At 45.4% G+C, this 25900-nt stretch overlaps 1 protein-coding gene across 2 annotated transcripts; it reads left to right on the top strand.

The window, feature by feature from the left end:
• Positions 1–25753, top strand: LOC115265357 (serine/arginine repetitive matrix protein 1). Of its 2 annotated transcripts, XM_062853850.1 has the most exons (4): positions 1–590; positions 858–2594; positions 22326–22496; positions 22701–25753. In XM_062853850.1, the coding sequence occupies exons 1-4, from the start codon at positions 527–529 to the stop codon at positions 24722–24724; spliced, it is 3996 nt and encodes a 1331-aa protein (XP_062709834.1). In that variant the 5' UTR covers positions 1–526; the 3' UTR covers positions 24725–25753. The 2 variants fall into 2 exon arrangements, with proteins under 2 accessions (XP_062709834.1, XP_029725931.2); XM_029870071.2 differs by lacking the exon at positions 22326–22496 and having other exon boundaries at positions 10–590.
• The last annotated feature ends 147 nt before the right edge of the window (positions 25754–25900 follow it).

The raw sequence follows: 25900 nt of genomic DNA, 5'->3' as shown, positions 1-25900 counted from the left end.
GAACGAAATTACAAGAAGACAAACTGTAATCAACCGTTGACGGATTGCATCCGGCCACACGCGTGGCGCAGGCTCCGCTCGCCGGTAACTCACTCTCGATCGGGTTTCCCATATGGTGCACCTGCGCAGCATCCTCCGCGTCCATAGCGGGTGGACCAAGTGAGCACCAACAGCGCCGCCTGACCCGAACCGAAGCTCAGTTCTCGACCGGTCGCGACTCTGCTCGGACATCCGAAAGCGGTGAAACCTCGAAAAGAACCACTTGAACCCGCGAAAACGCACGCGTCTCGCGTTCCGAACCCCGTCGCGGCAGCCCTTCTCATCTAGGAACGTGACCGACGACGGTTCCTCGAAAAATTCCTCTGTGTATAGTGTAGTGACACGAGCGAGCAGCAATTGCAGAAAGCGAAAAATGGCGCCCCTAGAGAAGTGCTAGCTATAGTGATTAGCGCGGGTTGATCGATTTAACGCGACTTCGATCTGATTGTTTTGACCGGGGTACCAGGTGATCAGTGCTGCGTGTGGGATGGGTAATCAACCGACCAAACAGTCCGGGAAGCCGAAGAAGGCCGTCCACTGGAAGTCAGCAGGTGAGGATTTTCATCTTACTTGGGCGAATGGGAAATTTTCCGTCCCGAAATATGGACGGCGAAGATGACGACGACGTAAGGCGCGAGAGAACCGAGCAGCCAGGCTTATTTTTAGACCCGAGTCGAATATTTACAGTTGAAATACAATTTCACTGGTGACTGGTTTTCTCGTCGGAAAATAATCACGATTGGGGTCGGGAATGGCAGCGCAAGATTGATTATATTGGACAGTAGTTATTGAGTGATTGATTTCTCGTTTCGTTCCAGAGCCGCCGTCGCCTCCGGGCAAGCCGATGTTGGTTCCTGGATCACCGAGCAATTCAGCACCGGATGTCGTGACGCTTCGTTGGAAACGACCGACGAGCGATGGCGGGTCGCCAATTCTTGGATACATCATAGAACACCGGCGGACGGGTTCACCGCACTGGGTTCGTGCCTCAGCTGTGTTGATCCAGGCCACAGAACTGTCCTTTAGTGGACTCGAGCCTGGATGGCGCTACCAGTTCCGGGTAACGGCACAGAACATTGTCGGGCAGTCCGACTGTAGTGAACTGTCTGACCCGTTGACAGTGACTCTACAGCGAGCGGCCATCGCACCGCCACGGTTTGTTCAAGAACTTTACGATACCACTGCCATCGAGAACGAGAAAATTGAATTCCGAGTGTCCGTCGCGGGAAGTCCTGCACCACAGATCAGCTGGTTCAAGGATGGGTTCGAGATATTCAGCAGTCGTCGAACGAAGATCATTACCGAAGCAGACTTGAGCATACTTGTCATCCACCAAGCGGCGTTAACGGACGAAGGAGAGTTCAAATGCACGGCTACCAATCGGGCAGGTCATGCCACAACCATCTGCAGTTTGTCCATCGATGCTTATCCCAAGATACGTCTCCCTAGACAGTACGAAGAAGGCCTGATCGTTGAAGCTGACGAAGTGATACGTCTTAAAGTAGGTGTTGCCGGACAACCAACGCCAATAGTCGAGTGGAGCCACAACGGTGAACTCATAACGAACGGTGGCCGTTACGAAATCGAAACAAACGACAAGAACTCATCTCTCCGAATCGCCAATGCTCAGAGAAGTGATCGTGGCGAGTATAACCTGCGCGCGATCAATAAACTAGGCGAAGACTACGCGTTCTTCTTGGTTACTGTTACAGCCAAACCAGAACCTCCAGGCAAAGTTCAGATCAGTGTAGGTCTCGGGAAAGCTATCACCCTCAGCTGGTCCGCTCCTGAAGACGACGGTGGTTGCAAAATCGGCAACTACATAGTAGAATACTATCGTGTCGGTTGGGATGTCTGGCTCAAGGCAACCACCTGTCGACAACTCACTACGACCCTCAGCGGACTCTTCGAAGGCTCCCAATACCGTTTCCGAGTAAAGGCAGAGAACCCGTACGGCCTCAGCGACCCCTCCGAAGAATCAGACACACTATTCATCCCGGATCCCAAGCGCGGAATCAACAGTGCCACCCAAATCCCAGAACCAGAGCCCGAAGAACCCGAACCCATCCCGCAAGCAGTTCCTCGCAAACGTCGGGACCCCTCACCACCCCGGGAACCCGAGCAGATCAAAAAAGTCAAAGCCTTCACCCCGGAAACCTACAGCCGGGACGAAATCGTCCGCGAAATGTCCTACGGAGCTCGGGACGAAGACTTCTTCCAACCGAAGCAATCCACCGAACCACCCAAACCCCCCGCCGTCGTCATCACCGAGCCGAAGAAAGAACCCACCCCTCCTCCATCCCCGAAACCCCAACGCCCGCAATCCTTCACCTCGCCCCTCAAAGCGATGGAGAAATTCTCCAAGGAACCCAGCCCGCTTTTCAACCGCCCATCTCCATCCCCATCCCCATCCCCCTCGGACAACCAGCTGTCCGCCCAGTCGCAGATGCAGCAGCAGCCAACGTCCCCCACCGACGCCCAGTCGCCGACCATGCACAACAGCAGCGAGTTCATGCTGGTCCTGTACAACGAACCGGAAGCGAAAAATAATACACGTAAGTAGGACGGAATTTGACGCGTCCCGGCGGCGTCGTCGTCGCAACGTTACTCAGCTCTCTTTTCCTGATTCAATGACGTCGCGGATTGTGTCCCGAATGCGAATGACGACGTCGTCGTTTGCTCCGTTGCGTTGTCTGTCGGTCGCGTAAAAATAGAACGCACGCTAATCACACTGCTACTGCTCCCGAGTTACATTGCGTTTTCTCATGCGCGTTCTGTTTATGTTGCCGTCTCGTTTTGGTCTGAGCGGCTTTTTTTTTTTTTTTGCGCGGGTGCAGTTTTCGCAGGTTTCCATTCCATCCGGGCCTGGTAATGGCGAGATTGGTGAACTGTTTGAGAAAAGACATCTGTTCGTGTGATGCTGGGTAGATTGAGGAATTTGAATTTTAGCAGGGGAGCAACTTGTACATGAAAAGCACTTACTTCAGTATCAGTGTGTTTTAAACCGTGAAATTTAGAAAATTTGGAGTCGAAAACAAATGTTTGTATTCAAATGATCCCCCAAACCAAACCTATTTTTTTCGAACCGTAGAACTCGAATCATTTCTTCAGCCTTTTCTGTGGATAGAATAGAGATCTAAAATATGTATGCATAGGAGCCTAGCAAGTGAACCGATTAAATATCATTTGATTTCTCCACTAGCTTCTACTTTCAATCCAGAGTACCCATGGTGGTGCAGAGGACAAATTGAAAGATCCCCATCCTGGGATCCTCGTGATTAACCGCCCTCGCCTTTATATCTGGCCGGGCCAGGTCAAATTTATATCCACTTACTTTATTTCCTTGTAGAGGCTGCATCGCCATGAACCTCTGGGTAGCCTCTGCTGCAATGTCCTACGGGTTCCAATCTAACCTTGCTAGCAGATTTCGTTTCCGCCACCTCTGCATAGAGTGTGGCCAACCCACCTCCACTTTCGCTCCCGAATTTCTGTCGCTATTGGCTCTTGATGACATCGACAATGGAGCTCTACGTTGGAGATGTAATTGTGAGGCCACAAAGCACGAATTATATACCGCAGGCATCTATTGATGGAGACCTGCAGCCGTTGAGTGTTCTCCACTGATACACACCAGGTATCACTGGCATAGATTTCACGTTCGAGTTGATAATTCGAATTTTGGTGCGTCGACGTCGACTAATGTGATTGTTTTTCCATACTTACCTTACCGATCAGGCTAAGGCCGGGGTGGCCTCTGCTGTACATAGTAGCCGCCTCCATTCCACTCGGTCCATGGCTGTTTGTCTCCAGTTCCGCACTCTGCGTAGGGTCCGCAGATCGTCCTCCACTTGGTCGACCCACCTAGCTCGCTGCGCTCCACGTCTTCTTGTATCGGTCGGATGACTCTCGAGAACCATTTTAGTCGGGTTGCTATCCGACATCCTGATGACGTGACCCGCCCACCGTAGCCTCCCGATTTTTGTAGTGTGGACGATGGTTGGTTCTCTCAGCAGCTGATGCAGCTCGTGGTTCATTCGCCTTCTCCAAGTCCCGTCTTCCAACTGCACTCCGCCGTAGATGGTACGCAACACCTTCCGTTCGAAAACTCCAAGGGCGTGTTGGTCCTCTGCACGTAGGGTCCATGTTTCGTTCCCATAGAGGACGGACCGGTCTAATCAGCGTTTTGTAGATGGTTAACTTCGTGTTACGGCGAATTTTATTCGATCGTAGAGTTCTGCGGAGTCCAAAGTAAGAACGATTTCCTGCCACAATGCGCCTCTGAATTTCTCTGCTGGTGTCGTTGTCGTCGGTCACCAGTGAGCCCAAGTACACGAATTCTTCAACCGCCTCGATTTCATCACCGTCGATATGAATTCGGGGTGGCGGGCGCGGTGATTCCTCCCTGGAGCCCTGTACTTTGTCTTCGACGCATTAATGACTAATCCGATTCGCCTGGCTTCACTCTTTAGTCGGATGTACGTTTCCGTCATCGTCTCAAATTTACGAGCAATAATATCAATATCATCGGTGAAACCAAGCAGCTGAACGGACTTCGTGACAATCGTCCCACTCGTGTTTATCCCCGCTCTCCTTATTACACCCTCTAAAGCAATGTTGAACAGCAAGCACGAAAAACCATCGCCTTGCCGTAGCCCTCTGCGAGATTCGAAGGGACTCGAGAGTGTCCCTGATACTCGAACTACGCATATCACTCGATCCATCGTCGCCTTGATCAACCGTGTCAGTTTATCCGGGAATCCGTATTCGTGCATAATCTGCCATAGCTGTTCTCGATCGATTGTATCATACGCCGATTTGAAATCGATGAACAAGTGATGTGTGGGCACGTTATATTCGCGGCATTTCTGCAACACCTGGCGGATGGCGAACTTCTGGCCCGTTGTAGCGCGTTCACCCATAAATCCAGCCTGATATTGCCCCACGAACTCTCTCAATCGGTGATAGACGGCGGAATAAAATTTGAGAGAGTATCTTGTAGGCAGCGCTCAGTAGTGTGATCACGCGGTAGTTCCCGCAATCCGACTTGTCGCCCTTTTTGTAGATGGGACACACGATACCTTCCATCCACTCCTTCGGTAATACTTCCTCCTCCCAAATCTTGGTAAGTGCTCTCACCAGTGTTTCTCCACCGTATTTTAGAAGCTCGCTTGGTAGTTGATCTGCTCCAGCGGCTTTGTTGTTTTTCAATCGGCCAACCTCCTCCTCAATCTCTTGGAGGTCAGGGACCGGAAGTCTTTCGTCCTGTGCACATTCTCCAAGATCTGTTACCACGCCACCTTCGGTACTTGCAACGTCGCCATTGAGGTGCTCATCGTAATGCTGCCGCCATCTCTCGACCACCTCACGCTCGCTCGTGAGAATATTCCTGTGATTATCTCGGCACATGTCGGCTTGTGGCACAAAGCCTCTGCGCGAGCGGTTCAGCTTCTCGTAGAACTTTCGTGTGTCCTTAGCGCGGTACAGCTGTTCCATCGCTTCGCGATCTCGTTCTTCCTGCTGGCGCTTCTTCATCCGGAAGACTGAGTTCTGCCTGATCCGCGCCTGTTTGTAACGTGCCTCATTCGCTCTCGTACGGTGTTGCAGCATTCTCGCCCATGCTGCATTCTTCTCGTTTTTCAACTGTTCACATTCGCCGTCGTACCAGTCGTTTCTGTGATTCGGAGTCGCGAAACCTAGTGCTGTAGCCGAGGTACTACCTATGGCCAAGCTGCTCTTCCGTTGGTAGGGCCACTGCTAACTGCTGCGCGTAGTCTTGAGCCACTTCTACGTTACGCAGCTGCTCGATGTTGACTCGCGGCGATCGACTTCGACGAGTGGTGATAACTGTCGAAAGTTTTGAGCGCATGCATACAGCGACTAAGTAGTGATCCGAATCTATATTCGCACTGCGGTATGTGCGGACATTGGTTGTATCCGAGAAGAATTTACCGTCGATTAGAACGTGGTCGATTTGATTTTCTGCTTGTTGGTCGGGTGATCTCCAGGTGGCTTTGTGGATATCTTTGCGGGGGAAGAAGGTGCTTCGGACTACCATACCACGGGAGGCTGCAAAGTTTACGCATCGCTGGCCGTTATCATTCGATACGGCGTGCAGGCTGTTTCTCCCGATTACCGGTCTGTACATTTCCTCCCTTCCTACCTGCGCGTTCATGTCGCCGACAACGATTTTCACGTCACGTGGGAGCAACCATCGTATATTTGCTCTAACTGCGCGTAGAACGCTTCTTTCTCGTCATCAGGTCTCCCTTCGTGTGGGCAGTGGACGTTAATGATGCTGTAGTTGAAGAAACGGCCCTTAACTTTTAGCATGCACATCCTTGCGTTGATCGGCTGCCACCCGACCACACGTTGTCGCATCTTGCCCAACACTATAACTCCTGTTCCCAGTTCATTGGTGGTGCCACAGCTTTGGTAGAAGGTAGCCGCTCGATGCCCGCTTTTCCACACTTTCTGTCCAGTCCAACAAAGTTCCTGCAACGCCACGATGTCGAAGTTGCGGGGATGTAGTTCGTCGTAGATTATCCTGTCACATCCTGCGAAACCTAGTGACTTGCAATTCCATGTTCCAAGTTTCCAATCGTAGTCCTTATTTCGTCGCGTGGGTCTTTGCCGATTGTATCGAGTCGTATTTTCTCCTATGTTATTCGCAATGGGGATTTTTACGGGTGGCTTATTGGGCCTACGCCAACACTCCTGTCTCGCCGGAGGGCCATCGTGCCAGTTCTGTTTAACGTCCCAACCAACACTGGGACGACCACGCTGATGGGGCTACCACCTTGGATCTAGCTGGGCGTGGTGCAGCGTTTCTTACTCAGCCGCTGGATGCCAGAACAGACGCTGTTTGAGCCGCACCTCCTTGGTGAACAGACACTCGGATCGTACCTCCTCAATCTAGCTGAAGTCAGAAGGACAACAGTGCCCAGGCTGCACTACCAGCTAAGCACACAACTCTTAGCTGGCGGTCTTTGTCATCGCTTGACCCGTGGAAGCATGAGGTAGGAACTTGTGAGGACCAGAGCTATATTGGATGCTCTCCTTATCGACTCACCGTTTTGCTGCCCTATTGTTCTTCCATACATTTCTTAAACTCGTAAAGGCAGCTTTCGCCTTCTTGATCCGTGCACCTATGTCGATGTTGGTGCCGCTATCGGCCGACATTTGGTTACCAAGATATTGGAAGCTTTCAACATTCTCCACTGCTTGCCCAGCTACCGTAAAGCTGGAAGGGTTGAACGTGTTTACATCGAACGATTTGGTCTTGTTGAAGTTGATGGTAAGACATGCCGCCGAGGAGCGATCGGTAAGATCATCGAGCTTACCCTGCATATCAGAGAGCTGTTGAGCGTCATCATCCAGTTCAAAGTCATTCAGGTGTCCCATGGTAATGGGCGGCCACAGCAACCCACGATTTGGTTCAGGATCAATCTAACTTACCAGGATCTCGATGGTTACGATGAGTAACAGTAGCAGTGATAGGATACATCCTCGCCTCACTCCAGAACGACCCGTTTGGGATCGGACAAGAAATCGATGTGCAGTACTCTGCACGAAAATGCCCTGTACTGTGCTTCAATAAAGACGATGATTTTCTCAGGGATACCCTTGCGCCTGAGGGCTCCCCACATGTTTTAGTGATTGAGGCGGTCGAAAGCTTCATCGTAATCAATGAGCACCAGGTAGACAAATTCTTGGAATCAATTGATTTGCTCCAGAATGCTACTGAGCGTAATAATTTGATCCACACAGGATGGTTCGGCGCAGAACCCAGCTTGCTGCCGTCGGAGAGTTGCGTCAATCTGCTCCTGTACTCGTTTAAGGATCACTTTTCAGAGAACTTTGATAACGATCTACAGTAATATGATGCCTCGCGAATTATCGCATGCAGTCTGATTACACAAGTTTACAAAATAAAACGAAAGTCGTGAACTTCTGTCAACGACCAAAATTTTTGAAGCACAATTTAGTGCTGATTTCGAAACCGACCTTCAAAAATTTTTAAGTAGAACAGTTTTTGAGTTTTAGCTCAATTTCGAGCTTTACAACTTTCCAAAATATTCAATTTACTTAAATTCAAATATACTGCGTTTTGTTCAATCAATTTTAAATCTTTTTCCATGAATTTAAAGCTGAATACAATACCATTCGATCATCTGAATACAGGTTTTGCGTCAGATTGATGAAATTCAAGATATTGGCGAGTTTTAGGGACGACCTCCTTAAATTTTAGCAAAATTCTCAAAATTTTTTGAAGAAATGTATTTTTTTCAATAAGAAAAAAACAATTTAAAAATTCTTTCTCAACGTTTATTTGACATATCATATGTAGGCGAGTTACAGTAAAATTTCAGCTCAATCGGAGCAATGATTACTGAGAATTTGATGTTTGAAGTGAGCGACTTTGCTTAAAAATAGAACAAAAATCGATTTCAAATCATCAACCTTGTATGGAAAGTCGAAAAAAATTCCGCTCTACTGTAATTTTTTTCTTTCGCGTTTTCGAACTCAGGGCATGATTCTACACTAAAAATGATCATCAGCTTACCGAGTTCAAAAATACTGTAAACTAGTGTTACTCTTTTAACCCTCAGAGCCCCAGGACAAACTTTTTATTTTTAATCGGCTGATACTCAGGATCTGTAAAATATAAAAATAAGCGGTTTTCACTATGATCGATGGGAAGAGTTGTACTTCATGCAAGGGTAGTTGTCAAACCGGAAGTCCATGCTTGAACCTGATTTTGCACCGGAAATATGTGTTCCCTGGTGCTATGTTTGGCGATATGTTCTACAGCTGCCTTTTGGCTACTTTTTCAATAATTAGCTGTTAATTCTCGGTAGATCAATCAAGGTGGAATCTAAATCTGTCCTTTAATTTCTTAGCGAAGCGTGCTTTTACAAATTGGAATCAATTTTGTAAATTGGGACAAAATCCGATAAACGCCTAAAAGTATGCAATGATCTAGTAATAATTCGTTGGATAAAAGTGTGACCAGTGTTTGAATTTTAGGTGGATTAATCACACGAGTGATGCTTTTAAAAGAAGGGCTCAAATATACGAAACAAATTCTTCATAAACACCAAACCCCTAAAATCATCTTTTCAGGTGCAAAATTATTATGATCACGAAATTGGGTCTTAGGGAGTCCTACCGGATGTACACTTCTGGGACCAAGTTTCAGATGCATCTCATGCCAGAAAGCAGCCTCAGCATTGTGTTCTTGCGTTGGCTTACCATTTCAAGTTGTTAAAAATTTCAGAATTATTATAAAATTCCAGATTCATAGACGACTCGCCAAAACATTGCACCAGAGAACACTTATTTCCGGTGCAAAAACAGGTTCAAACATGGACTTCCGGTTTGACAACTACTCTTACATGAAGTACAACTCTTCCCATCGATCATAGTGAAAACCGCTTATTTTTATATTTTACGGATCCTGAGTATCAGACGATTAAAAAAAAGAAGTTTGTCCTGGGGCTTTGAGGGTTAAGGTACCTTTACTAAGACGCCTTGCATCCAGCTGGTTGGAAATGTCACGGTTTCCCACATTTTGCAGAATAATTGATGCAGTAGTTGTGCGGATACTACGGGATCAGCTTTGAGCATCTCAGCTGATATGAGATCGATCCCTGGGGCCCTGTTCGATTTCAAGCTACGGATGACTGTTTCTCTCTTCTGCAATGATGGAGCTTCGGTGTTGACATGGCACGGGTAATGGCATCGAACCCTTGGTGTCAGGGACGTGCAATTTCGAAAGGAAAACATGACGCACGAAAGCTGTAGCAAATCGTTTCCCATGCGACGGTACTGCTGCAATGCTTCATAACTCACGCTGCAACACGCTCGTTCATCATTGCTACTGAAACAAGTGTGTTTGAAAATTGTAGTGAAACATTTTGGATTTTCGTTTCAATTGTGGGTCATTGAAAAATTTCAATGTGCAAAAAAACTATTTAAAACAATTTTTCAAATAGTGGTGCACGCCAATAGAATGATCATTATGTTATATGAAAAAGGAACACAAGTTCGACCGCTTGAATCTAATTAACCGGCGCCCGTAACCATTGAGAGACTAACGCGCAAGAGTGAGACACTACTGCTCTACCGAGTGAAGCACAAGCAACGCCACCCCAAAGAGAGACTACCGAGTGCTACGATGAATGAGAACGTTTTCCGAATCGAAAAGAAAGACTCGAATAGTGTGTCAAACAGATAAAGTGACTCATTCAAATGTTGCATGAAAGTGTATCATTGAAACGAAATTAAACGTGTTGGTGGCGTGGCCGACACTTGAAAAAGGTTTCCAAAGTGTTCGAACCAGCGTTTCAACTGGTCAGCCGGGTCGGTCAGTAACTGTCCAGACGTGTCTTTCACGGGCATCGTAGCATTCATCTTAGTCCTACTAAGACGACGTGAAATATCGTAGAGGAGACGGATGTCGCCGGTATTAGCGGCTTTATCGCCTTTGTCGGCTACGGAGTCCGCCCACGCTCTTTTGTCCCGTCTACATGAGCGTTTCACTCTCTTCTCGAGAGCCGAATAACGCTGATGGGCTACGGCTTTGTCTCCTCGTGTTTTCGCTCGCTCTATCGCGGCTTTGGCGTTCCTTTGCTCTTCAATCTTCCTGCAGGTATCATCTGTGATCCACTGCTTTCTTCGGGTGCGTAGCTCACTCAAATTTTTCTCGCCGGTGGCGATGAAGGCGTTCTTGATGGCGCTCCATTGATCTTCCACGCTTCCACCTTCGGGAATATCCGCAGCACGGTTCTCTAGCTCATTGATGAAGGACCTTTTCACCGCAGCGTCTTCCAGACGGCGTATGTCGAACCGGCGCCCGATTTTCTCCTCCACGCAATGCGCAGCCTTGAAAGGGGCTCCTGAAAGTTCCCTGAAGAGAGTTCCTGAAGGAATCAACTGTTGATGGAGTTACTCTACCCTAAACCCTAGGAGAACGGAAAATTTTTTGAAGGCATTCTGCAATAAGTATTTGATTGAATGATAGGAGATACATCTCAAAGGATCCATGGAGGTATACTTATGAAGATAGCCCTGAAAATTGTTCGCGAATTTACCAGGAGGAATCCTCGGAAGAATTCTTGAGAATATCCTTGAAGAATTTTTAGGTGGATTTTTTGGAGAAATTTAATAATAATTCCTTAAAAAAGGAAATGAAGGAATGGGAAGTTTCTGTTAAACTCCTTTCAGAAATCCTTTGACACAAGGAAGGAATTATTGAACGAATTCTTCGAAGAAATTTTGTAGGTGTTTCTGAATATTTTCTCATAAAAGTTTCTGATAGAATTTAGAGACGAATTCGTAATTAAAACTTGAAGGAATACCTGAAGGACTCCTTGGAAAATAATCTGAAAGAATTGTTGGAGGAATTCTTCAAAGAAACCTTGAAAGAATTACCAATAAGAAATTCCAGTAGGAATCATCGGGGACCATCCTGAAGGAATTCTTGGAAGAATGCAGCCATACAGCGGAAACGTCGTGCACCAAACACTACCCAAAAATGTTCATTTAGTAAACATAGCATTTGTTTAATGTCGCTTCGAAAATGATGATTGAAATGTGTTAAACTGACCTTGGTAGAATTTTAATACAATAAAAACACGTTTCCGGACCGAATATTCGTTTATCGTAATATTGCTGCTAAATCTTGTCCTGTCTCGCTCAGTTCCATTTGCCACAATGAAATTTGTTCTAGCCGCATTCACCAGCTGTCGCTACTTCGCGTTTCAGACGGGTGTTCGAGTCTGCCACCGCCAGGGGACTGTTATGGTCTTCTTGTTTTCTTACCCAGCATTAAAACTATGCTGCTGTGTTAAAAGATAGGTTGTCAGCCTGACAGGGATGCCAGATGATTTTTTGAAAAATCTGTATCACTGTTTTCAAAAATCTGTATCCCATACAAAATTTTGGTGAAAAATCTGTATCACATACAAAAATAAAATAGCCCCTCTAGCTCAAAAAGCTGTATTTCATATTAAACGAAATCTGTATGGATGCTCAAAAATCTGTATAATACAGATAAATCTGTATATATGGCATCCCTGAGCCTGAGCCTCACTCTTGAGCCGCAGTTATGTTGGCTACGAAAACATTGCATTGGTGGGATAGGGATGCCAACTCCTTGGGCACCGCGCACTCCACTATTGTCTATGTCATCCTCAAAATAGATAGATTTGTCGGATTTTGTGAAGGTCGTAACCCTACTATTAAGCCCAGTTCGTCGCATTACACCATCCAGGGTGATGTTGAACAGTAAGCAGGAAAGTCCTTCACCTTGTTGCAGTCCCCGTTGAGAATCTGATGAACTGCATAGAAACACTAACGGAATTTAGCATACCGTCTATCGTTGCTTTTAGGGAGCATCCATTTAGTACGTCACGCTAAAACTGGGAATTTTCAATCCCAATTCGTACGGGTTTTTCCTATACTTAATACATTGCTTGTCACACTTTCACAAACCCCCCCTAGGACCGTGACGTACTTAATGGATGACCTCTTATCCGTCTGTACCATGAAAGCTGTTGCTTCTGTGTCCGACACTGTCAAATGCTACCGGCCGTCGATGAAACCGGCTTGATAACGTCCCACGAACTCATTCGTTTTAGGTGACAGACGTCGGAAAATGATCTGGGATAGCATTTTGTAGGCAGCATTCAAAACGGTGATCGCTCTGAAGATCTCTCAACCCAAATGATCGCCTTTCATGTAAATGGGGCAGATTACTCCTTCCTTCCGGTAACTATTTGAACTGTGACCAACTTTTCTAGGCCCATCTTGATAAGTTCAGCTCCGATACCAAGCGTACCAGCTACTTTGTTGATTTTGAGCTGATGTACATCCCCCAACATGGGACTTGGTTCAGTTTTGTCCTCTGCTTCACTGACGTTGTATCTTCCTCCGCTTTCTTTATATCCAGTTCTTGAAATCTGCTCGCCATTCAGGTGCACATTGAAGTTGTGTTTCCACCTTTCGGTTACCGCACGTCCGTTTGTTAACAGGTTTCCGTACCTTATCCTGCATGTTTCGTCTCGCGCCACGAAGCCGTTGCTGAGCTTCTAGTAGAACTTTCGTGTTTCTTGTGAACGGCACACTATGTAGTTCCATTTCCGCGCACTTCACTTCCTTTAGGTGGCGTTTTTTTCTCCCTAAAGATACAGCTAACCTAGGTCTGTTTTATCTGCGTCCAATTCGCTAGCAGTTTCCAGAGAAGCCCCATCGACCTTGCCTTCGCTGCTTCGAGATTCTGCGCGTATGCTGATGCTACATCCGGTTACATCAGTCGTTCAAGGTTGCACTGTGCTGGTAGCGGGTATCATCGTAAATTATTGATGGTCGAAAGATTTGGGTACCTTCAGTTTTAAAACCGTCAGGTTGCAAGTCAGGTAGCGCACAGAGTGTCGTCCATCAATCAATTTATGATTCCGTTTGCCGTGTTTATCTTCCGGTGTAACGACAAGGTTGTGGTAGATGAAGGTGCTACTTATAGCCGTATTTTTGAAGACGACGAAATTAATGGGTCGTAGGCCGTTTTACTCGTCTGCTGGAGAGCACTGCACGTTCCTCTGAAAGTTTAAGTCTACCATGATGATCTTGATGTCGCTCTAGCTGCACGTAGAATACATTGTTACGTCTTCGACCTAACGCACTGGTCAATCGCGACCGAGACAACCGTTTCTCAGACGATCTATTTCCAAGTCGCGCCTCTGGGGCCCAGAGTGATTAGCACCAGAGAAGAGAAGGGCATCTCAGAACAAACCAAACACACGAAAACTGATAAATTTTAGGCGTGAAAAATCGACTCGATTTATTTTGTTTCTACCCATTTCGTTTCCATCGTGTACAAACGTCAAAACAACTGCATGGCTCAAAGTGCATTGATTATTTCAGGTGTAATAAAAATTAATGAACAGATGACGTCATATCGATGATTAATTATCTTATTCTTCGAAATTTTGTTTCATTGAGAGCATATCATTTGTTGTTTCGACCACTATTGCAATAATATGGTGCACGTACCAAAGATTTTTTTTGCAATTGCAGGCTGTTATAAAGCATAATATTGAATTTTTTATGAATAATCAGACTTTGGCGACGAAATTGAACTCGCCCTAATACGGTACTAACCTAACATTTATGACACATTTTCGCCTTCTTTCTCCGATTCAGGCGAAACCAGCTGATTTTGTTATGAAAACAGCTGCAAGCCGAGAACAATAAGGTTGAACGTAAACATCGGTGAACCAGCTCACTCATTTTTCGGTCACGACGGAGTGTGATATGGTTGTAAACTTGGCCTTTACTGCAAATTAATTGATTTTGTTACTGTTCAAACCCGTTAAATCGTGAAGATAAGCCCACTTCATCTATTAAATACAATGACTGGCTTAAATTTGCTTGTACCAGGTGAAAATTTTAATCTCAACACATTATGGAAATTTCCGTCACTACGCTTGATCATTGCAAAATGACATGAGGAAGCGCTTGTATGCTCGTTTCGTCTTGCGACGATGACAAGGCCAACTTGGTCACCGTCATGGGATGGTCACGCACGACCAATAGCAGCACTGATCCTGTCTAGACACATTCTACCTTGACGTTACAACGTTTTGACGCCTTTTCGGTCCGATTTCCCACTATAACTTGTAAATTCGACCGTAAACCCTCAAATATTATTGCATTTAATATGCAAAAATATTTGAGGGTTTACGTTTGAATTTACGAGTTATAGTGGGAAATCAGACCTAAAAGTCGTCAAAACGTTGTAACGTCACGGTAGAATGTGTCTCTAACATATCTCCTGCAGTGCTATAATTTCGAACCCGTGGCCCTTCAGCATGCCGGTGATTATGCGGGTGCTCCCGATGAAATAGAACAGTTCAACGTATTGAGCTTCCAACCGCAAGTCCCTTTTCGTCGCTTTGGTCGGCGCAATTGGTATCGGTTCGCATTCTTGTCCTGTTGAATTTTCGCTACCTGTCGTTTTACGGCTGGCTCGTAGGACCTGACACAAACTAACTAACACAGGGAACTGACTTTACCTTACCAGGTTCTGCACTGGCATCTCTGTCAAGTACAGTGCTAAATAGCTAGGCTCAAACATCAGGTGACGAACACCTACTCAATGGTACGAGGGCCACTTTAGTAAAAGAAGAGGCGACACCTCGTTTATTCGCGTGGTTGGGACAAATGTGAGAAATCATAGTAACTTTTTTGTATTAATTCTGAAGCTACATAAAGTTTTCCCAATTCACTATTAAAAAAATAGACTCTGGTCTTCTTCTTAACAACTATCCTAGAGATGATAACTTTTGAACATATTCTATAAAATTTAAATTAGTTTCAAGCTCCATAGGAAATCCTTGAGCAGAATTCTTTTAGAATGAATAAATAACTATTATTCTGCTGTACTATATTGAACTGGTTGCTTTTGTGCTGCTTTCACCATTCTACAATGTCCTTCATGGCTGTTGTTTCTTTGCCAGTCCGATTGGGGGTTATCCATTATAAGTTAATCCTTACAGCGCTGTGTTAAGTTCAGTTAAGGATTGAGCTTATAGAGCTGTGAATGTCAGTTGGGTTTCTGTACGCCGACATCAGAGCTATAGGTTTAGAAGAGGGTCAGGTGTCAGCCACTTTTGGGGGGAAGAGCAACTGACGATAAATGGCAGGTGCCGGGGCTGTAATCGATCCCTTGACCATCCGCTTATGAAGCGAACATGTGACCACGCCACCTGCAGGCTCCGTGGAATATGTGTTATAGATGTGATGCAAAAACGTTCAGAGTGACGTTATTGCCACTTCATTGATGTTGTTCTTCCTGGGATGGGGCATAGGTATTCTCCCTTTAGATCCTGGCCCAAAAGACAGGATAATAGTGTAATTAAAAGTTCCAAAACTTATTCTTCCAAATACCCCACAAACATTTTTTCTTAAAACTTTAAATTCGTCAGATCCGTCTGAAATTACTGCAATTTTTTTCCAAAATACCTTCTATTGCCGCTGGGAACACTGGTTGTATTACGTGGCAGATATATTCAATACACAGTTACAGCTAATACGGACCAACAGGTGACAGCTAACACAGATGGTAGTGCAGAATCAAGGAACGAGAAAAGATTGTAAATTTGATACTTCTAAGCTTGTTCAATTTGTTGTTCTACTTAAATCTAATTGTCAGATACTCAAAATGTCAGTGATAATGTTGAACTAATCTAATCTGTATCTAATCTGATCTATATTAATTTAGATCATGCAAGCTTAACTAAAGTGAATATAATTTTTTGCTGGGGGAAAATGAAATATGCAATATGTAAGGCCCTGAATTCACTAATATGCAGTTTAAAGGTGCACGCAATCGCATATCCAACTGCGTCTTTGATGTGTTGCTGACAACCCGGTATTTATTTGCCCGATTTTCCCACTAACACCTTCGAAAAATCCACCAAAAACTGCTTCTTGTACGAATATCTCCTGGAATTGTACCACGAATGTTTTTTTATTCTTAATCACTTAACCTAATTTACAGCTCATTTGTCCACTAGGGCACTACGTGAGCGATTCCAATTGGACGCTGCACTTACCATTGTACAGCGCCTAAATGTATACTATTCTAATTCAACTATATCGAACTGGCGCCTTGTGCTGCTTTCACTTTTCTACCCTGTCCACAGTAGAATGATGAGCACGATGATGCTGATGTGTGGCTGTTGTTCCTTTTCCAGTCCAATTGGGGGGTCGTCCATTATGAGTTGCGGTTCGCCGATATCCAAGTTTCCGGGTCCATTAGAGCATATGCTCCGAAGAGGGTCAGGTGTCAGCTGCTCTCGGGGGGAAGAGCAACTGACGAAAAATTGCAAGTGCCGGGGCTGGGTTCGAACCCATGACCATCCGCTTATGAAGCGAACGTGTGAACCACTACGCCACGGGCCCCGACTAATACCACGAATGTATCTAATACTTTTTTTTAAATCATCTACAATGTATTAAGAGATTCTAACAACATTACTGTTGTTATAGCTATTTCTTTTGAGCTTTGAGCGGCTGTTCGAGTCCGTATGAAGTTGATCATCAATATTAACTTCTTTTCTCGATCAGCCTAGATAGCTGTGTAGTGTCGGTAGCGATTGTCTCAATTGGCTAAGAATAACACTACGGACCGCCTGTTCCGGTGGTAAGAATCCACCAACAGGTGACCCCTAATTCATGGTGTGATGCGGCTTTATGCTTACCGTGCCTAGGAATGAATGGCTAGGGGGGGTCTAATAAAAACCTAACCGCTAACGGAGCCTGTGGAGTACCAGGGCGCCCTCCACAGTATGTAGCCCTTACTGCGCTAACCGGAGCAATGGTGCAGTGGACCTTGTGTTTCTCCGAGACAATCAGCTGCCCTTCTTTAGTTTCACTTGAGGCTAAATAAGGGCGGGATTATGAAGATGTTGTTAATTAGTTTAAATTTTCACCTATATGGTTTCGCATTATGCGATTTACACAGTGTATTCTGTGTATCCTCGCCTTTGGCGTTTTCCAATCGATACCGATTTGGTTTTATTGTTGCTGTTCTTTGTTGTGCTGTTGTTGCGAAGAGTTTAATCTTACCTAGTTTGGGTAGTGGCTACGGTTAAGATAGCTCAGATCAATCTTCAGCATAAAAGAACAGCAACAATCAATCTTTGCAGACTTATGCAAAATGGTACAGCCCAAGTGGCCTTGGTACAAGAACCTTACTTTCGTAAGGGAAATTTCTATCTAGGAAACCTTGTGAACCCGGTGTTTGCCACTTTCAGTAAACATGAAATGGCAAACTCGCGTGTCATGCCTCGAGCCTGTGTGCTTGTCAACAACGCAATAGTTGCTACACTCATCTCTGAACTAACCACCAGAGATGTATGTGCTATCACAATTGATGTATCTGTCTGAAACCTCAACAGGAAATACGTCTATTGTTCTGTGTATTTACCGCATGATGAACCATCCCCTACGGATGCTTTCAAACAAGTCATCGCATACTGCACTTCAAAAGGCCTTCCGCTAATTGTTGGCAGTGATGCTAATGCTCACCATATCATCTGGGGCAGCTCAGACATTAACTTGAGAGGCTCCAGTTTGATGGAGTACTTAAGTAGTACAGATCTTGCATTACTTAACATAGGCATCCGCCCAACCTTCATGGTATCTGCTAGAGAGGAAGTGTTAGATATAACGCTTTGCTCTAGCAGAATTAGTCACGAGTTGACCAATTGGCATGTGTCAGATGAAGAATCTTTATCTGACCATCGCTACATCTTTTTTGAACATTTAAATGTTACTTCGCAAACATTGCGTTTCAGGAATCCTCGGTCAACAAACTGGGATCTCTATACTGATTTGGTTGCAGTCAAATTTCATGGATATTCGCCATCCATTGACACTCCAAGTGATTTAGATGATGCCGTTGATACTACAACGACCTTCATCATGGAAGCTTTTGAAGAAGCATGCCCTCTACGGTCTGTGAAGATCACAAGAGGAACCCCTTGGTGGAACTCTGATCTGGCGAAACTCAGGAAACAATGTAGAAAGAGTTGGAACAGACGACGTTCGGCTGGTTCGGAGGCTTTCAGGTCGGCTCGCAATGCCTACAGGAAAGCTCTCCGGTCTGCTGAACGATCCGGCTGGAAAAACCTTTGTACAAATGTTTCCAGCTTGAGTGAAGTCAGTCGGTTTAACAAAATCCTTGCGAAATCTAAGGATTTCCGGGTGAACAAACTTCGTTTGCCAAATGGCGATCTGACTTCTTCTGATGAGGAAGTTCTGGAATGCTTATTCAGCACACACTTCCCTGGATGTGTGGATATTACATCTTCGGATGAACCTGATGTCTTTTCTTGTAGTTATGATTCTTTAGCTTCGGCTCGGAGTATTGTAACTATAGAATCGATTGAGTGGGCTCTTAATAGCTTTGCTCCTTTCAAATCTCCTGGGGCAGATGGGATTTATCCTATTTTGCTTCAGAAGGGATTTGATTATTTCAAACATGTTTTGAAAAAACTACTTGTTTGCAGTTTTGCTACAGGGTATATTCCCAAATCCTGGAGGGATATTACTGTAAAGTTTATTCCGAAAGTGGGTCGTGCGTCGTATGAAGAAGCAAAGAGTTTCAGACCTATCAGTTTGACCTCTTTTCTTCTGAAATGCTTAGAACGCATTGTGGATCATCACATCCGTGATGTTCATCTGGCCAACGTGCCTCTTCATGTGAACCAACATGCCTACCAATCTGGTAAGTCCACTGTGACTCTTTTACACAAGGTTGTTTACGATATCGAGAAAGCATTCGCTCAAAAACAAACTTGTTTGGGTGTTTTCTTAGATATCGAGGGTGCCTTTGACAACGTGCCTTTCGATGCCATATTGGAAGCCGCACGGAGTCATGGTATATCTCCAATGATTTCCAATTGGATTCACCAAATGCTCAAAAACCGATATCTCTTCTCGACATTGCGTCTAGCAGGGATTAGGAAATTGAGTGTTTGTGGATGCCCTCAAGGGGGAGTCTTATCACCGCTTTTGTGGAATCTCGTAGCAGATACGCTATTGAGGCAACTCAATAATAGCGGTTTTCCTACTTATGGTTTTGCCGACGACTACCTAACATTGTTAGTTGGTATGTACATCAGCACCCTTTTCGACCTGATGCAAAACGCCCTTCAGGTAGTTGAGGGTTGGTGTCGCCAATATGGACTTTCGGTTAATCCGAGTAAAACATCTATTGTTCTTTTCCCGGAAAGGCGAAACCGTAATGGCGTTCGACCTTTGCGTCTCTTTGATTCTGAAATTGATGTGACTGAACAGGTAAAGTACGTTGGAGTCATTCTTGATTCCAAGCTTTCCTGGACACCTCACATTGAGTTCAGAATCAAGAAAGCTTGTATGGCCTTCGGGCAATGCCGGCGTACTTTTGGTACAACTTGGGGTCTAAAACCCAAGTATATCAAATGGATTTACACAACTGTGGTTCGGCCAATATTGGCTTATGGGTGTCTTGTGTGGTGGCAAAAGGGTGAAGTGAGAACGGTCCAATCAAAATTAGGTCATCTCCAAAGGATGTGCTTAATGGCGATGTCTGGAGCGTTCTCTTCAACTCCTACGGCAGCGCTAGAAGTTCTCTTTGACGTTGCCCCATTTCACATTCATCTCAAACAAGAAGCCCTTTCTTGCACTTACCGGTTACGGGTACTCGGTCTACTAGAGGAAACTCCTGTGAACCGCACATCAACACACACCTCGTTGTTTCCACTTTTAGTGAATTGGGACAAAATTGTCCTTGCTCCAAGTGATCTTACAATTGCTTGTAATTTTCCATATAGGACATTTTCCACGAAATTCCCTTCCCGGGAAGAGTGGACATCTGGTTATCTGGAAAGAAGTATTTCAGACGGCATCGTATGTTACACTGATGGCTCCCTTCTCGAAGGTCGAGGAGGTGCTGGTGTTTATTCTCATGAGCTACGGCTGTATCAGTCTTACTCACTTGGTAGACACTGTACCGTTTTTCAGGCCGAAATCTTTGCTCTTATGTGCGGAGTGCAATCAGCACTTCAGCAGCACGTAATGGGTAAAGTAATATACTGCTGTTCAGATAGCCAGGCTGCTATTAAAGCACTTGCTTCGGCCAACTCCAGGTCGAAGATAGTTATCGCTTGTCGAACTCAAATCGAGGAGCTGAATTCAGCAAACGCTGTTCACCTTCTATGGGTACCTGGTCATTCTTCCATCGCTGGAAATGAATTGGCTGATGAGTTAGCTCGCTCTGGAGCATCACATGACTTCATTGGCCCTGAGCCAGCTATTCCGATATCGAAGTGTTGGATTAAGCTTCAGATTCACACCTGGGCTGTCATTCAACACAGACAATATTGGAATAGTTTGGAGTCATGTCGTCAAACCAAATTGTATAGTGCTGAGCCATCTCTACGGGTGGCGAAGTATCTAACTAATCTGTCTAAGCAGAATTGCAGCATGTTGGTCAAAGCATTGACTGGCCACTGCCGACTCAGCTATCACATGGCGAATATTCAGCAAGCTGATTCATTTGCCTGTGATAGCTGTGAATCCGATTATGGAACTTCGTATCATTTGATATGTAACTGTCCAGTTTTCGCGCAACTGCGTTTCCGAGTATTCGGTAAACACTTATTAAGTGAAACTGACTTCAGAAACCTGAATCTTCAGGATATTCTGTTGTTCTTAACCCGCTGTGGTAAAGAGCTATTGGCTCTCTTTCGCTTTATGCGTTATTACAGTGCTCTTTTCAGGGCGCTGTTTGAACCCATTGTGGTACGCTTGTGCGTTAGTACCCTCTTCCAGGGTATTTTTCCTATTTCCCTACCTGTCCCTATCCCCATCCAAATCCTTTTTCCTTCCTTTTCCCTCAGGTAGATGATGAAATAGGCTGTTATTTTGGCGATGGCACAAATGTCCCAAATGTAGGATAACGTGCCTCTGGAGCCGGCCTTCTGATACCTGATACCTGATAAGGCCCTGAATTCACTAATTTGCAGTTTAAAGGTGCACGCAATCGCATATCCAACTGCGTCTTTGATGTGTTGCTGACAACCCGGTATTTATTTTCCCGATTTTCCCACTAACACCTTCGAAAAATCCACCAAAAACTGCTTCTTGTACGAATATCTCCTGGAATTGTACCACGAATGTATCTAATACTTTTTTTTAATCATCTACAATGTATTAAGAGATTCTAACATCATTACTGTTGTTATAGCTATTTCTTTTTGTGAACGGTTTCCAACATTTTTATGTAGGGTTTACTATTATAAAATCTGCTGGGCCGAAAAGTCTCTGATGTGGAAGTTGGTGCTTAACCACGTTTCTTAATCAAGTTCACCAGATCATTCGAAACAGATGTCGATTCCCTAGCATGTACTGCGAACATCTGCACGCGTGCCCACGTTGTTGTGTTGATGGAATTAGATTTACAACCACATTAGCCGCGTAATTAACACGACGACGGGAGCAAACAAAATAAATATGCGCGAAAATGGAGAACACATTTCCACAACCGGCGCGGCGGTCATGGAATTTCTGGTTCATCGGGTGTCTGCTTTTTCCATGCTTCGAAATTTTGATCAAACGTGACCTTGACGATGATTTTGCATTTTGTGTCATTAGAATCGTTTTTCGTTATGTTTTGTTCTAGATCACTAATGATCATTGCTTACCTATCAAACATAACCTATACTTTCTTCTTATAGCCAACGGTAGTAACAAACCGATACAGACCGCTACAAACAAGCTTCCCATTCGGTCATTACTGTACTCCCAGCTTTATCGGGAAAAGTATTGCACTCGACGCCTTCTGCTGTCTGCTTACAATCGCCCAGCAAACATGCGTCCACCGGTTCGTTCCCTATCGATCGCATCCGGTAAGGGTCATATCGCTTGCATGCCGCATGGTTCCCTGTTCCTCAAACGTAGATTGTCAGGTTCCTCAGACGTCACTCCGTATAGTTTCCATGCTCGTTTCCCACCAACAACGATCAGCACTCCTTTTGGGTTGTTTTGTCACATTACAGCGAAGCTTCTCTCATTAATCGATTACTAATACGGATTCGTTCTCTCACCCACAGGAAACTCAACCTTCGATTTTGAGCTGGAAGACTTGGCAGCTCCGCCACCTCCGCTGTCCCTGTCGGCTCCGGAGCTGAATGTGGAACCACCACCGGCACCAAGAATGCGTCCGGCGGTGAGTTCGACGGAGCTGCTCTACGAACGGGCGATGGCACGATTCTACCAAGCCGTGGCCATGGAGGAAACCGAAAACCAACGCAAGGAAGCCGAGCGGAGGAGAAGCGTAAGCGTGGTCGAGGCACAGCATCATCAGCAACAGCAGCAACAACAAGCGCAACAGCAACAACTGGATGGAACGGCTGTGGTGACTCGGCAATCGGACCGCCGTAGCAGCCTTCGTCGGCGTCTGTCCGGGGATAAGGAAGCGATCGTGAAGCAGTCTAGTTTCGAATCGCAACATTCCAGTGCCGTGGACGATGTGATAGTTGAGGAGAAAGAGGAAGTGGTGAAAGAAATGGAACTAAGGGAGGAGGAGGCTGAAGGTGCTGTGGGTAAGGTGCCGGATTTGGACGAGGAGTTCTCGATATCTTCGTCTATGGATTCGATGCTGGAAGAGCTGAAGCGAAGGGAGTCGGCGCGATCGAGCAGGTCGAGGATAATGAGCGACGACGAGGAGATGGAGACGTATCATCCGGGACCGAGGGTAATGTCCCCGTACAGAAATCCCGATCCAAGTCAGGCCATAGAGGTGTTGACGAAGCCATTGCCGATGCCAGATCCAAATTTTGTACCGAAGCCAATTTTGAAACGGCCATCAACGGAGATTTTGACAAAGGATGAGAAAGAGAAGAAAGTTGCTCCGAGTAAACCGGAGCGAAGAAGTTTGTCGAATATTTTTGATCGCAAGTCTCCGGCAAAGGAAGAGCAGAAGTCTCCGAAGCCTAGTCCAACACCAACTCCAACGCCACCTCAGATAGAAAGGGAAAAGACACCTGAAGTGGAAGTGAAGAAATCAGAGCCTCCAGAGCCGGTGAGTGAAAAGCAAGCACCTACGGGGCAGGAGATCAATACAGCGATCAAATCGGAAGCTGCTCGACAGAGACGTCTGGAGTCCAGGCAAAGCTCCATCGAAGAATCCAGGGCCGTTGCTGATTTCTACAGTGAAATCGTTCAACAAGTAGAAATCGCCAAGAAACCTCGTCAGTTACCACTCTACATGAACCCCGACGAAGCTCGTAAGCTGAATGAGCGGGCACGCTCTCGAGAAACTTCCTACGATCGGCTTCCTGGATCTCGTTCTGGTTCGAGGTCTCCCATGCCGCCGGAAGAAATCTACCGACCTCCAAAGTCTCGTTCGCCTTCGCTAAGCTCAGAGCAAATTGTAACGAAAGGAAAGCCTGCTCGAGAAAGTCGTATTCTTCGGCAGCGATCGGCTTCGATCGAGAACGATACCAGTCGGCCACCATCGGCAATTAAAGAGAATCCACCAGTGCCACTGAATCGACCGGAAACTGCATTTAATCCTAGTGAAGCTAGTGAAGAATCGCCGAGACGTAGTCGTCCCATGCGGGAGTCCACAGCAATTGCCAAGAAGCGAAATGTTTCTCAGACACGTTCTCGTAGTAGTTCAGGAGTTCGTGACGGATCAGCAGCTCCGGAGAAGACCCCGATGGACGTTGCTAGACGTGCACGACTACGTGCTGCCTCCAAGTCTCCTGTTGCACTACAGCGAACTCCAGTTGTTGAACCAGCTCCGGAACCACCAAAGCCACCGCCTGCTCCTTCAGTACCATCTACCCCTTCGGTTCCTTCAACTCCCTCAACTCCTGTCGAACACTCACCACCTCAGGAGCAGCGATCCCGTTCACAGTCCCAAGCACCCGAAGCAACTCCCGAAGAAACCTCCTACCAATCTACGGTGTCCTACCTGACAGACGTGGCTCTGTTTGCCCTAGCCTGTTGGCTGTATCTGTTCAAGAACCCAAAGCTAGCGATCCCGATTATCGTACTGATCATGTACCGTCACATTAGGGATGCCCTCCGGCATCGGATGCCACCATGGATGAAACGATCGCTGAGCTAATCTCATCTGACGAGCAATCTGATGAAAGACATAATCTCAATAACAGCAGGCAGAGACAGAAACTGAAGCAGAAGGATATTTTTAGCAGGTCTGAATAATCTTATTCTCTTGTTTGGATACTGGTTCTATCTATCTATACATTTGTCTTATTCTAAAGAGGCACGAAACGATATTTTCCTGCACTCGCACTTTGTTTACCGAAGAAGAATATTTACCGTTTTTGTATCTCTCTTTATCTATCTCTAAGAATTTAGGGAAGGGATGAAACAAGATCCCTCGTGATCGCGACCAAAGATTTTGTGAGAGAACGATCAGCTGTCGTATGTTTGACAGCTGCCGATTTCTTCCGCGTAAGAAATCAATCGAAATTTTTTATCTAGCACAATATAAAATTTACACAAAAAAATCGAAAAATACTTGCACATTCACACATAACAAATGAATCGCACTCTTCGTTCACGTTTACCGGAGTTCACCCCGCCATATTTGTTTTAGGATGTCATAACCGTTCAAACGTCACTCTCTACCCGAAAGCGTATAATCACTTACAGTTCGATGTAATTTTACGTGTTAGTCCCTAAATAAGCGAAACCTATTTTTAATCAATTTGTTTATGTTGAAGCTTTTCATTGTTAAATGTGTTATAAAAATACAAAAAAAACTACACAAACACCGACCAAACAACGAAAATTCTTCAATGAATTCTATATTACACACACGCACACACCCACAATCACTCATTCGAATGTTGACCATTTACCAAAATTGAAGCATAATTCAAGCGTCCGCGCGCGTATTTTTGGCACATCAATCCGACAGTCGTCATTCAGACAAAAAGTACACCCGAAAATAATCACTCCGTCGCCGCCACAATTACGTACCATTATTGTACACACATTTTGGCAATACAGGCCATATAGGTGAGAGCAAAAAGGAGAAAAACTTTTGTTGAAAAGAAAACTCGACCAGAAGCCAAAGCGAGAGGTAGTAAATTTGTTCTTAAAATAAACATTAAACACAAACACCAAAGTTGTTAATTTTGTTAGTGTTATTCTTTTGAAAGAAATTCAATCCTACTAGGGGTGAATCCAACGCAATTAATACATCTTGCGAATAAATGATTATTCAATAAAAGTTATGAAGATCACTTGCTTGATTCTCTTCTTTCGCGTTCCA

The sequence above is a fragment of the Aedes albopictus genome, chromosome 2 (genome assembly GCF_035046485.1).
Source record: "Aedes albopictus strain Foshan chromosome 2, AalbF5, whole genome shotgun sequence".
Classification (NCBI taxonomy): Eukaryota; Metazoa; Arthropoda; class Insecta; order Diptera; family Culicidae; genus Aedes; species Aedes albopictus.
Note: the sequence above shows the minus strand (reverse complement) of the source record. Positions and strands in the feature narration are given on the sequence as shown.